Raw genomic sequence first — 12537 nt, forward strand, 5'->3', positions numbered from 1 at the left:
GTGATGTCACAAGGATGCCACTCAGATAGGAAATGAACTCAAAGACCCCGAAGTGATGAGATCATGCAGCAGCCACAGAATGTGAGGAGGAAACACACACACACACACACACACACACACACAACACACACACACACACACACACACACCACCCACTCTTACCATCCGAGCCTCCGAAGGAAACGCTCCTCTTCCTCCTCAGCATGGTGTCTCTTTAGTCTCTGTTTTGTGTCTGGTTCTCTCTCTCCACCTTAAATCCCTCGTCACTCGCCCTCTCTCCTGCTGCCGTTAATGTTTCTCTCCTGCACACACACACACCACACACACACACACACCACACCAGGAGAGAGGGAGGGAGCTGAAGGGAGGATATGAGGGGGTGATAGTCTCATCATTCCACTCCCTTCCTCTCCCCACCCTGACGAAGCAGTCAAACTTATCATCCATAATGCATGGAGCTGCAGGGAACACGCCGGCGTTATGTAACGCGAAGAAGGCAGAAGATCAATCAGCTTTGTTTTGGAAGAGGACACACACTTCCTGTTTACACACCACAGGTTACACACTATTTATTAGCATAGATAATAGAATAGAAAGAGCTGGAAAGCATCATAATGGAACCTGCGTTAGCGTTTAGCCGTTAGCAGTTAGCTTCCACGTTTCTTCCACTGTAACGTTCACGGTTTGTTTTGGAAAGAGGACACACACTTCCTGTTTACACACCACAGGTTACACACTGTTTATTAGCATAGATAATAGAAAGAGCTAGAAAGCATCATAATGGAACCTGCGTTAGCGTTTAGCCGTTAGCAGTTAGCTTCCACGTTTCTTCCACTGTAACGTTCACGGTTTGTTTTGGAAAGAGGACACACACTTCCTGTTTACACACCACAGGTTACTGTTTATATCATCTGGATTATATTATAGTAGACGTTACCTTATTGCCCAGTACTCATTTTTACTGCGTAGAGCTTGAAGCCTCACAATGGCACCTTCGTTAGCCTTTAGCCATTAGCTTTTAGCCGTTAGCTATTAGCTTCTGCTCTCCCGCGTTTTTCCACTAAAATGTTCACGTTTTTTTTTTTTTTAAAAGGAGACACTTCCTGTTTACACACCACACTGTTTATTAGCATCTACCTCTGGATTACTTTATTGGAGTAAAGCTTGAACGCATCGTAGTGGAACGCCATGGAAACCTTCGTTAGCCGTTAGCCGTTAGCTCCCGTTCCCGGTATTTTTCCTCGTTTTTACACTTTTCTACATTTACATTTTTTGTCACAATATTTCTAGATTTTCTGTAATTGTTCTGCGTTTCCACTTCACCTGACTGACAGACTAACAGCTAAATGATATGTAACAGACACATCAACTGAAGCGTCGAGGAGGTAATATCTTCTGCTCACGCGATTATTAGATTTTCTCGGACGTCATCATAGTGGGAAATAATTTTGTTAAAGAGGCGCTATTCTGATTTCTGTGCTGTTCCCTCTCCGTCCATCAGAATCAGAATCAAGTTTAATTCAATCATCAGTAATCATCAAACAAAGGTACTCTGTTGCCACACACACACACACACACACACACACACACACACACACACACACACACACACACATTTTCTGGAGACTTATTCTAACCCTAACCCTAACCAAGTCTTCACCCCTAAAATGAATGATTCCCCTCATGGGGAACCTCCATTATGTCCCCATAAGGGAGGGCGAGTCCCCACACGTGACTGTGTAAACAGATTTAGGTCCCCACAAGTATAGTAATGCTAGGCCACACACATACACACACACACACACACACACACACACACACACACAGAATCACTGATGCGAGGACAACAGAAAGAGAGGAGCTGCTTCTTATTTCTCTCTCCCAGGCTGTGACCACAAACTGTTTCTATTATATTCTATTTTATTTACTTGTACTATTTTATCTGTTTATTGTGTTGCACTGTGGGAGGAGCCTGTGACCTCAGATTTTCATTGTCATAACTACACTGTAGCTTTGCTCACATGACAATTAAATCCTTGAAACCTTGTATTTTTGTATTAAACTTGTCAAGGTGGGGTGGGAGGGGAGGCGATGGTTTGTTCTAAAAAATAGAAAATGGATGAAGATCATCGTCTCAATTGTAACCCTGTATGATTATGCCTGTTCTTCAATAAAAAAACATTGGTAAAAAAAAAAGAGATGAAAATGATTGACCAATCCGCTGCGAGCAGGGTTCGAACCTGCGCGGGGAGACCCCATTGGATTTCAAGTCCAACGCCTTAACCACTCGGCCATCGCAGCTTACGTCACAATACCGGAAGACGGTAGATTTAATCAGTTACTTTTAAAGTACGGTTTAACTCAACATTCAGCGTATATAGAGTGTGGAAATAAAAGCGATAACATCGAAAGTAGCGTGTTTTGAGGGTGTCCCAGTTCCGGCTAATGTGGCCGTTCGGGGGGGTCAAAAACGTCCACTCTGATCCGGTGATGAGGCCACGGTCCCGGGTTGCTCTGCTGGGGAAGCGGTGTGACAGAAGTTAAAGTCGATATAACGTTAAATCCTTGACAGAAGTCGACATTATAAGCAAGTCATGCGGTAGGTGAACGTCTAAAGAACAGTTCAGGATACTTGACATTGATTTCAGGACTGTTAAAAACCATAAAAACAGCACTTAGTTTGATAGAATGACTGTGGCTCATACGTCATGACGTCGAAGTGCTGCTTCGGTGTGGTCTGCCCCTAGTGGCCGGAAACAGTATTATATAATTACAGTATTTCATCTTCTTAAATAAATCAAATAAATAAATTGTGATCCAATTCTCCCTCATGGCCTCTACGGGGCGCGATGGACTTATTTCTCACCGTCGGTGTTCCCTGTGTCCGTGCTTTTATTGTGAAAGGGGGAGCAGGAAGTGTGTATTACTGCGCGCACACAACACACACACACACACACACACACACACACACACACACACACACACACACACACAACACACACAACACACACACCACACACACACACACACCACACACACACACACACCACACACACCACACTCCTGCAGCCTACAAATTGTGATCCACTTCTCTTCTCATGGCCTCCACCGGACGCAATGGACTACTTTCTCCTCGTCAGTGTTCCCTGTCCGTGCTTTTATTGTGAAAGACGGAGCAGGAAGTGTGTGTTCTTGCTCACACACGCACACACACACTCTCTCTCCTCCTCCTCCTCCCGGTCGTCATGGTGCAGATGATGGAGTCGCAGTGTGAATACTTCATGTATTTCCCGGCGGTGCCCATCACGGACCTGTCGGACCCTGGTCGGTACCGCCTGCTGCCCCGCAGGAGCCACCTGTTCCTGGGGGAGACGGTCCGCTTCCTGCTGGTGCTGCGGAGCCGGGGGGGGGGGACCCCGCCCGACACCGGTGAGCAGGGGGGGGACAAAGGTATCTGTATGCATGATGAGGAGGGCGGGACGAGACATAAATATATCTGTATGCATGATGAGGAGGGGGACACACAAAGATATCTATATGAAGACACTTATATATATATATATATAGTGAGGAGGAGGAGGGGGGATACATACATCTCAGTGTCGCTATGCTTGGTTCGATCAATGCTGTGGTTTAATATCCCTTATAATTAAATATATACAATAAAGAGTTGTAACAGCAGCATGTTTAAAAAATGTCCCAAATTTGGATCAATGAAGCACTTCTTATCTTATGTAAACAAGGCATTGCACAATAACTACCTACTATAATCATATACACAGGACATCTCAGTGTCTCTATGGGTGGTTCAGTCAATGCTGTGATTTAGTTCCTTATAATTACATCAGATTCTTCATTGGTCTCAATTATAGTTTTTTGGTAGCATGTAAACAAGGCATTGCACAATAACTACCTACTATAGTACTATATATATATCAGTGTCTCTATCGAGCATGGTTCAGTCAATGCTGTGGGTTAGTATTCCTGATCATTACATCAGAGGTATTCGTCCTATTTGGGTTTTCATAGCAGAATGTTAACGATGAATTGCAAATAAAATAAATAGAAACATACATAATATGAAAGATACAGAAAACGCTAGCATACAATAACACACCTATACAGCGGGACGAGGGGAAACAAAGATATTTCAGTGTCTATTATTTGCATGCATTTCATTCTGAATTGATCTGTGTTTGGGATCGTTTGTTGTTAACGCAGTATGAACACACATGAGCACAATAACTACTCATATTTCACAATCTAATATTTAATAACCCATTCCTTGCACAATTAATGTATATATAATATCCTGCTTATATTTAGTTTACTGTACATTTGTATTTCAACATGTATATTTTCTACTTTTTTAAAGCTATTTTTTTTCTATTTGAGATAGAAACATTTTGGATTGTTTATTTCTAGGCTTTTAATTTCTCTAATGTGCAATGCCTTGTGTTTTGATTCTGCTGCAACGCTAACATTTCCTGAATTGTTTAGACTCAGTTTAACGTGTTCTCTCGGTTCCTCCCGCGGACTCAGTTTAGACTCAGTTTAGATTCTCTTTAGACTCAGTTTAGATTCTCTTTAGACTCTCTTTAGACTCAGTTTAGATTCTCTTTAGACTCAGTTTAGACTCAGTTTAGACTCAGTTTAGATTCTCTTTAGACTCAGTTTAACGTGTCCCCCGGTTCCTCCAGCGGACGGCGCCGCCCCCTCCTTCGGGTCGGAGTCGGCCAGCAGCCGGGCCTGGAGGGATCTGGCTGGCTCTCTGAGCGCCGTGGCCAGCGTGAGTCCAGGGGAGAGCAGCCGGCACCGGGGGAACAACCACCATCAGAACCACCAGAACCACCAGAACCATCACGACTTCCAGAGCGGAGACGAGGCCAACGACGACGGAGACGACGACTACATCGCAGCAGCGGAGGCGGCCATCGCGGCGCTCGGCAGCCGGGTCGATTCCCGCTGCCGCAGCTTCAGAGACTGCAAACCTCTGCTGATCCACAACTCCTCGGGACGGCAGGGGGGTTTCGCAGGGCGCCGGTTCAGGTACACTGAGGAGGAGGCCTGCACCCATTAGGACAGGGGGGCCAAACCTTTTTCACGAGGGCCACACACAGACAAACATACGAAGGGCTGGGCCGCTCACTAGAGGTTTATTACCTCATAAGTTAGAAAAATCTATCAAATGTTGTCAATTATGCAGACCATATTACTTCCAGAACACGTCTCAATTGTGTTCTGACAGCTACGTTTCTGATTGGCCCGTGGGTGTAAAGCCGCCCACATTTTAGTAATGTGGTCATGACGCAGCAAAATCTGGATCAGCTTCCGGTGGTTCCCCCCCCCCCGTTTTTAGAGATGTGGGTACGGAGGAAAAGAGAGAGGGGTTTATTTCCTGACACTTTGAGAGTCTCCTGACACACCGGGGACACACGGGGACACACCGGGGACACATGGTGATGTAGAGAAGACATCAGAAAGAGCATTCTGCATGATAGGAGAGCTTTAGGAGATGCATAGCTATGCTCGGTGGCTTCATACGGTGTGTCTGTGTCCTCAGTCTCCTCTGGACGAGCCGGTGGTTCTCACTGATGAGGTCATCTTCCCGCTCACCGTCTCTCTGGACAAACTGCCCGTCAGCACGCTGAAGGTCAAGGTCAGAGACTAACAGAGTTCAGATTTAAATCATTCATACGAGGAATTTGACCTGATGTTGTGGTGCACACACACATCAGAATAAAAACAACATAAAAACAACAGATAGAAAACTATTTTAATAAAACTATAATACCAATGAAAACGTTGTCATGTTGCCGTTGTTCAGCATGGAAACATTCATTAGCTAACAATGACATTATTGTTCTATTAATATAAAGGGAGGTCAGTACTCTTTAAAACAGCTGCTAGTTATGGGTACTTTTTACTGAAGTACATTTCAAAGCCCTCTTTACTTTTACTTGAGTAAAGAAGTTTAGTCAGTACTTTCTACTTTTACCAGAGTATGTTTAAACACGAGTATCTGTACTTCTACTTGAGTAAAGGATGTGTGTACTTTTGCCATCTCTGTGTGTGTGGTGTGTGTGTGTGTGGTGTGTGTGTATGTGTGTGTGTGTGTGTGTGTGTGTGGTGTGTGTGTGTGTGTGTGTGTGTGTGTGTGTGTGTGTGTGTGTGTGTGTGTGTGTGTGCAGGTGATGGTCACGGTGTGGAAGAAGGAGGCGGAGAAGGCGGAGGTTCAGGAGCTGGGATATCTGAGCGTCCTGCAGCAGAGAGAACCAACACACACCTTCAGACACGACCTGAACACCTTCAAGGCTCAGGTGTACACACACACACACACACACACACACACACACACACACACACATTAATAACAGTGTGTTTTGTTCCTCAGTGAGTACAAAACGCTGACTGTGTTGCCGCCGCTCACTACCGTCCGCTGCAAAGCAGGATGACCGTCTCTGGAAAACACCTCGCTGTCCTCAACAGGTCAGAGGTCAAGTAGAAGTACTCAGATCTTGTACTTGAGTAAAAGTAGAAGTACTCAGATCTTGTACTTGTACCCTCAGTGTTGAACGATCCTCTCAGGAGGAGCTGAGTATTCGGGACGTTCGTATTTTACCGAACCTGAACGCCTCGTACCTCCCGATGATGCCGGACGGCTCCGTGCTGCTGGTGGACAACATCAGGTACTATAATAATAATAATAATAATATAATAATAATCCTTATATTTATTATAGCGCTTTATCAATGACTCAAAGCGCTATACAAATACACATTACACATACAGATCATACGTAATGGTCTACTGTGGACAATACCCACAGGAGCAAGTTCAAGTGAAGTGTCTTGCCCAAGGACACCACGGTTTTACAGACGCAGCGGCGGCGGGTTTCGCCCCCCTTGATCTGATGATCATTGCACAGCCCACTGCGCACTGCGCCACACCGCCATCTTCACACCTCGAAGTCATCGAGGCGCTTTTACAAGTACACATTGATATCATACATGTACTGTGGACAATACCCACAGGAGCAAATTCGGGTGAAGTGTCTTGCCCAAGGACACAACGGCCTACTACATCCATATATATACATATATATATATATGTATATGTATATATTATGTATATATATATATTACATGTAGTGGCTAAATCCTATCAGTTTGACTTATAACTCAAAATGTTCCTTTTCTCTTCTTGGCCACATGGAGATCTTGGGGTCAGACTCGCAGTAAAATATCCTCTGGACGTTTTGATTGATTGATCTTCAACGTTTATTTCCCAAAAACAATATCACGTAACTTAAACTTCAGCAGCAGGTCCTATTCATCTGTTTCAGTAAACTACACTGAGGCTGAGGTCACACCCCCTACCTCCAACTTAAAACGTTAGCCCCGCCCCCTTCACCTGAGCAAGGCACACCTCTTGCTGCAATAGAAAAATGCATCAATGCTGCTCCTACACCTCAGTCAGCTGCAGGAGGAGATACATGTGTTTACCCCCCCCCCCCCCCTCTGTGCAGCCATCAGTCTGGCCAGGTGGGCATGGCGTCGTTCTGCCGGGTCGATAGCTCGGCCTGCAGACTTCCCAGCATGCTCAGCGCTCTGGAGGAACACGACTTCCTGTTCCAGCTCCACCTCAACGACACGCCGCCCGACGACTCCAACGAGGTGCGAGCCGATTATAACTTTACTATTGATTGTGATTCATTCTTAAAGTCGCAATATCATACTTTATATTCATCTGTGTGTTGTGTTTGTGTGTGTGGTGTGTGTGTGTGGTGTGTGTGTGTGTGTGTGTGTGTGTGGTGGTGTGTGTGTGTGTGTGTGTGTTGTGTGTGTGTGTGTGTGTGTGTGTGTAGGGTTTAGAGGTTCCCCTGGTAGCGGTGCTGCAGTGGTCGACTCCCAAGATGCCGTTCACCAACTGCATCTACACCCACTACAGGTGAGGGACTTCACAGATAACGTTCTGATCTTTGTCAGGTGTGTGTTCCATAATGGTTTATTCATATTATTCACACATATTTCTAATTATTTTAGGAATTTTTTTCGACATATTTTCTTAAATGTTTTGAAATATTTTCCACAATAACTTGCTCGAATAATTTTCAGATTTATTTTTAAATGTTTTCCATATTTGTTCACCTATATTTAACATATTAAACAATTACAATTCAGATTTTGTGATAAGTTTTGACCCATATTTTTCCACATATTTCACAAATCAATTCCATATATTTCTTACCAAATAACTGAGATTTGATTGGACATTTAAAAAATATTTTTTGAGATTTTATGACACTTTTTGGGATCATTTTGACCGTTATTTTACACATTAAAAAGGAAAAAATGTGACATATTTTCCAAATAACCGTCTTATCTTTTGACTCCCTTATTTTTCACTGATATTTTCCTGTTAATTTCACATTTAAATCCCATTCTCCCTGATATTCTCCCTGATATTCTCCCTGATACCCCCAGGCTGCCCAGCCTCCATTTGGACCGGCCTCGCTTCGTGATGACGGCCAGCGCCCCGAGCACCGTGCGCGTCAGAGAGGACTTCAGAGTGAAATACGTTCTGCTCAACAACCTGCAGGACTTCCTGGCGGTCCGACTCGTCTGGACCCCCGAGGGTCAGAAACACTGTGTGTGTTATTAATGTGTGTGTGAGGAGTGTGTTATAATGTGTGTGTGATCAGTGGGTAGTGTGCTGGACAAGTTCGAGTCCCACTGCAGTCAGCATGTCGTTGTGTCCCTGAGACTCTTCACCCCAAATTGCTCCTGTGGGGATTGTCCACAGTACTGACTGTATGTAAGTCGCTTTGGATAAAAGCGTCTAACAAGTGACATGTAATGTAATGTGATGTGTGTGATGTGTGTGTGCAGGTCGAGGTGTGTGTGATGAAGCCTCTCTGGTGCCGGTGGTCTGTCGCTCCCCCCTCAGTAACCTTGGTTACTGTCGGAAAGGAAGCACCATCTCCTTCAGCGTCAACTTCCAGATCCTCAAAGCTGGACTCTACGAGGTACTATAGTGCTATTCTATTCTATTCTATTCTATCTGTTTTATTGTGTTCTGTTGGAGTAGGAATCTGTGACCTCAGATTTTCATCGATATAACTACACTGTAGCTCTGTACCCATGACAATAAAAGCCTTGAATCTACACAACATCCTTTGAGATAACACAGTGTAAAACCAGAACCAGAACCTGAACCTGAACCAGCCAAGTAGAACTAGATCTAGAACTAGTAAAAGTAGAAGTACTCAGATCTTGTACTTGGTATTTCAGTGAAAAGGGAAAACAGATCAGTAGGACTGGGTACCGTAAGGTAAAGGACGTGATGAAGGTGTTGATTGAGGAGTATTCACCCTCTGGGCTCTGGCTTGGTTCTGTAGTATCAGGTCCAGTGTAAGTTGTAATGAAATACGTTTCCTGTATAAAGAGACCAGTGTAACGAGTGTTCTCTCTTTAGCTGAGTCAGCACATGAAGCTGAAGCTGCAGTTCACCGCCTCCGTGTCCAATCCCCCCCCCGACGCCCGGCCGCTGTCACGTGAGAACACTTTCATTTTGTATCTGAGCGGAGGTAAAGCAGACCCATTCATACCAGGGAAGAGTTATCATTTGAAAAATATGTTGTCAAAATGTTGAGGAAAAATTTCACAAATTCATAAAGTAAGTTTAAGAGAAAACAAGACAGAATCTTTAGGAAAAAAAGTAAGATTTTGAGAAAAAAAATAAGATTGTGAGAAAAAAAACAGGAAATTGAGAAAAAAGAATTAAGAAAAGCTAAAACATTTATAAAGAAAGATTATCAGAAAGAAAAGACATAATTTGAGAAAAAGTAAAAAGTGTTTCTCCTCCAGGTAAGAACAGCCCGTCCAGCCCGGCCTTCAGAGACCTGCTGGACCGACACCAGGCCAGTCTGGGTCGATCACAGTCCTTCTCTCACCAGCAGCCCTCACGCTCTCACATCATGAGGTACACACACACACACACACACACACACACACACACACACACACACACACACACACACACACACACACACACACACACACAGTCATACCTCATATTAAAACACTGTTTATTTACTGATAAAATATATCTGATTTAAAAATCTGTGTATTAGAAACATTTTAAGTCAGAATTTCAGAAAAAAGTGTGTGTGTGTGTGTGTGTGTGTGTGTGTGTGTGTGTGTGTGTGTGTGTGTGTGTGTGTGTGTGTGTGTGTGTGTGTGTGTGTGTGTGTAGGACGGGCAGTGCCATGGAGCGCCGGGCCATCACCCCCCCCGTCGGCTCTCCGGTCGGTCGGCCTCTTTACCTTCAGGACAAATCACTGCTTTCTGTGGACAAGATCGCCAAGAGGGAGTGTAAAGTGCTGGTGCTGGAGTGAGGGGGGCGGGGGAAGGACGCAAGGAGAGGAGGAAGGAGAGAGGAGATGAGACGACGATGAGGCAGCGAAGAGAGGCCCAAAGTTAACAGGACAAAGCCTGTTTACTCCCATTGAACAGCTAGGGGTCTTTTTCCTCCAATAATAAACATTTCTTTCAATTTTTTTGAAAAAAGTCGAAATTCTGAGAAAAAAGTCAGAATTTTAAGAAAAAAGTCAGAATTTTAAGAAAAAAGTCAGAATTTTAAGAAAAAATACAGAATTTGAGATAAAATCAGAATTGAGCAAAAAGTCTTAATTTTCTGAAAAAAGTCAGAATTTTGAGAAAAGTCAACATTTTGAGAAAAATGTCAAAATGTTGAGAAAAATGTTAACAAATCTGATTACTAGAAAAAAGTCAAAATTCTGAGAAAAAAGTCAGAAATTCTGAGAAAAAAGTCTGCATTTTAAAAAGTCCGGATTTTTTGAAATTTTTTAAAAATGTAAGAAAAAAATCTGAATTTTAGAAAAAAATCTGAATTTTAGAAAAAAATCTGAATTTTGAGACAAAAGTTAGAATTTTGAGACAAAAGTTAGAATTTGAGAAAAAGTGGAGGAGAGGCCCAAAGCTAACATGTTGACTCCCATTGAACAACTAGGGGTCTTTTTTACTCAATATTCTCCCTTTCTGGATCTGTTCTATTGACCTGTCTGAGACGGATATGTACAGCTTTAATGTAATATAAATATGAATATGTATTATGATGCTGCTGTATTATTTAAGGGTGACTCACCTTTACTCTCAGTGTTATCATCAGTCTGCTTTATTTTACAAACTGAATAATTTATTATATTTGATCCGTCTACGGATGGTGTCACTTCTGTATTTTTAAACCCAGGTCATATTTCTCATGTTTTGTTTGTAATTGGTTCAGTATTGACAGCGCACTGCACTCTAAACTCTAATGAATGTCATTAATAAAATAATATAAATATCAACTGATCGTTATTTCTCTGCACTCAGTTTTGAGAAAAAAGTCAGAATTTCAGGAAAAAGTCCGAATTCAGGGGAAAAGTCAGAATTTGAGACACTTCACATCCACATTAAGTTTAATTCAGAGACATGTATTTGTTTGTCATTTCATATAAAATACAAAATATGAGTGAAGGTTCATTTGCCTTCACTCTGAAAAGACGATATTCTCACCATTAAACTCATATTCAGTAAATATTATAAAAGTAATAAACCTTTTTGCATGCTTGAATAAAGTGAATCGAGATGGCCACGGGTTAGGGTTAGGGTTTGTCGATGCGGTCACACTATAATTAGACTTTTCAATCAAGGGTCCAATTAAAGGTTGACAATATTTAGCTATAAACTTAATAACAGGCGACCGATTCTCTAAAAACACTTCCATCTTCAGTTGTAGTTTCTCTGTTTCAATTTGAGAAGAAAGTCAGAATGTTAATAAAAAAGTCAGAATTAGAGAAAAGTCAGAAAACAAATTTGAAAAAGTCAGAATTTTGAGGAAAAATCTGACTTTTGAGATAAATTCAGAAATCTAGAAAAAAGTCAGAACATTTTAAGAAAAAATACAGAATTTCAAGGATTCAAGGCTTTAATTGCCATGTGTTCAGAGCTACAGTACAGATATGACAATGACAATCTGAGGTCACAGGCTCCTCCAACAGTGCAACACAATAACACAGATAAAATAGTGCAAGTAAATAGAATATAATAGAAATAGTGCAGAATAGTTTATATACAAGTAATTGGAATATTGATTATATAAGTTGAGAAATTTGAGAAAACAGTCAGAATATTCAGTAAATGTTATAAACGTAATAAACCTTTTTGCATGCTTGAATAAAGTGACTCTAGATGGCCACGCTGTTGTCGATGCGGTCACACTATAATTAGACTTTTCAATCAAGGGTCCAATTAAAGGTTGACAATATTTAGCTATAAACTTAATAACAGGCGACGATTCTCTAAAAACACTTCCATCTTCAGTTGTAGTTTCTCTGTTTCAATTTGAGAAAAAAGTCAGAATGTTAAGAAAAAAGTCTGAATTAGAAAAAAGTCAGAATACAAATTTGAAAAAATCAGAATTTTGAGAAAAAAATTGAGAAAAATCAGAATTTTAGAAAAAAAATTCAGA

The 12537-nt window shown here is 42.2% G+C and overlaps 1 protein-coding gene and 1 non-coding gene across 2 annotated transcripts; one reads left to right on the top strand and one right to left on the bottom strand.

Annotated features, from left to right (window-relative positions):
• Positions 1-2219: 2219 nt before the first annotated feature.
• Positions 2220-2301, bottom strand: trnas-uga. The gene has a single exon. It is a non-coding gene; the product is annotated as a tRNA-Ser (tRNA).
• A 944-nt stretch (positions 2302-3245) lies between these two features.
• LOC117470665 (microtubule-associated protein 11-like) lies at positions 3246-10745 on the top strand. The gene is given in 15 exon segments (XM_034115485.1): positions 3246-3429; positions 4701-5015; positions 5018-5049; positions 5564-5659; positions 6192-6322; positions 6395-6446; positions 6449-6489; positions 6570-6689; positions 7529-7676; positions 7868-7950; positions 8487-8638; positions 8892-9028; positions 9478-9556; positions 9870-9984; positions 10258-10745. Coding segments are annotated over 15 exon segments (1827 nt in total). The 3' UTR covers positions 10400-10745.
• Positions 10746-12537: the final 1792 nt, after the last annotated feature.

This window comes from Trematomus bernacchii, unplaced genomic scaffold (genome assembly GCF_902827165.1).
Source record: "Trematomus bernacchii unplaced genomic scaffold, fTreBer1.1, whole genome shotgun sequence".
Lineage (NCBI taxonomy): Eukaryota > Metazoa > Chordata > Actinopteri > Perciformes > Nototheniidae > Trematomus > Trematomus bernacchii.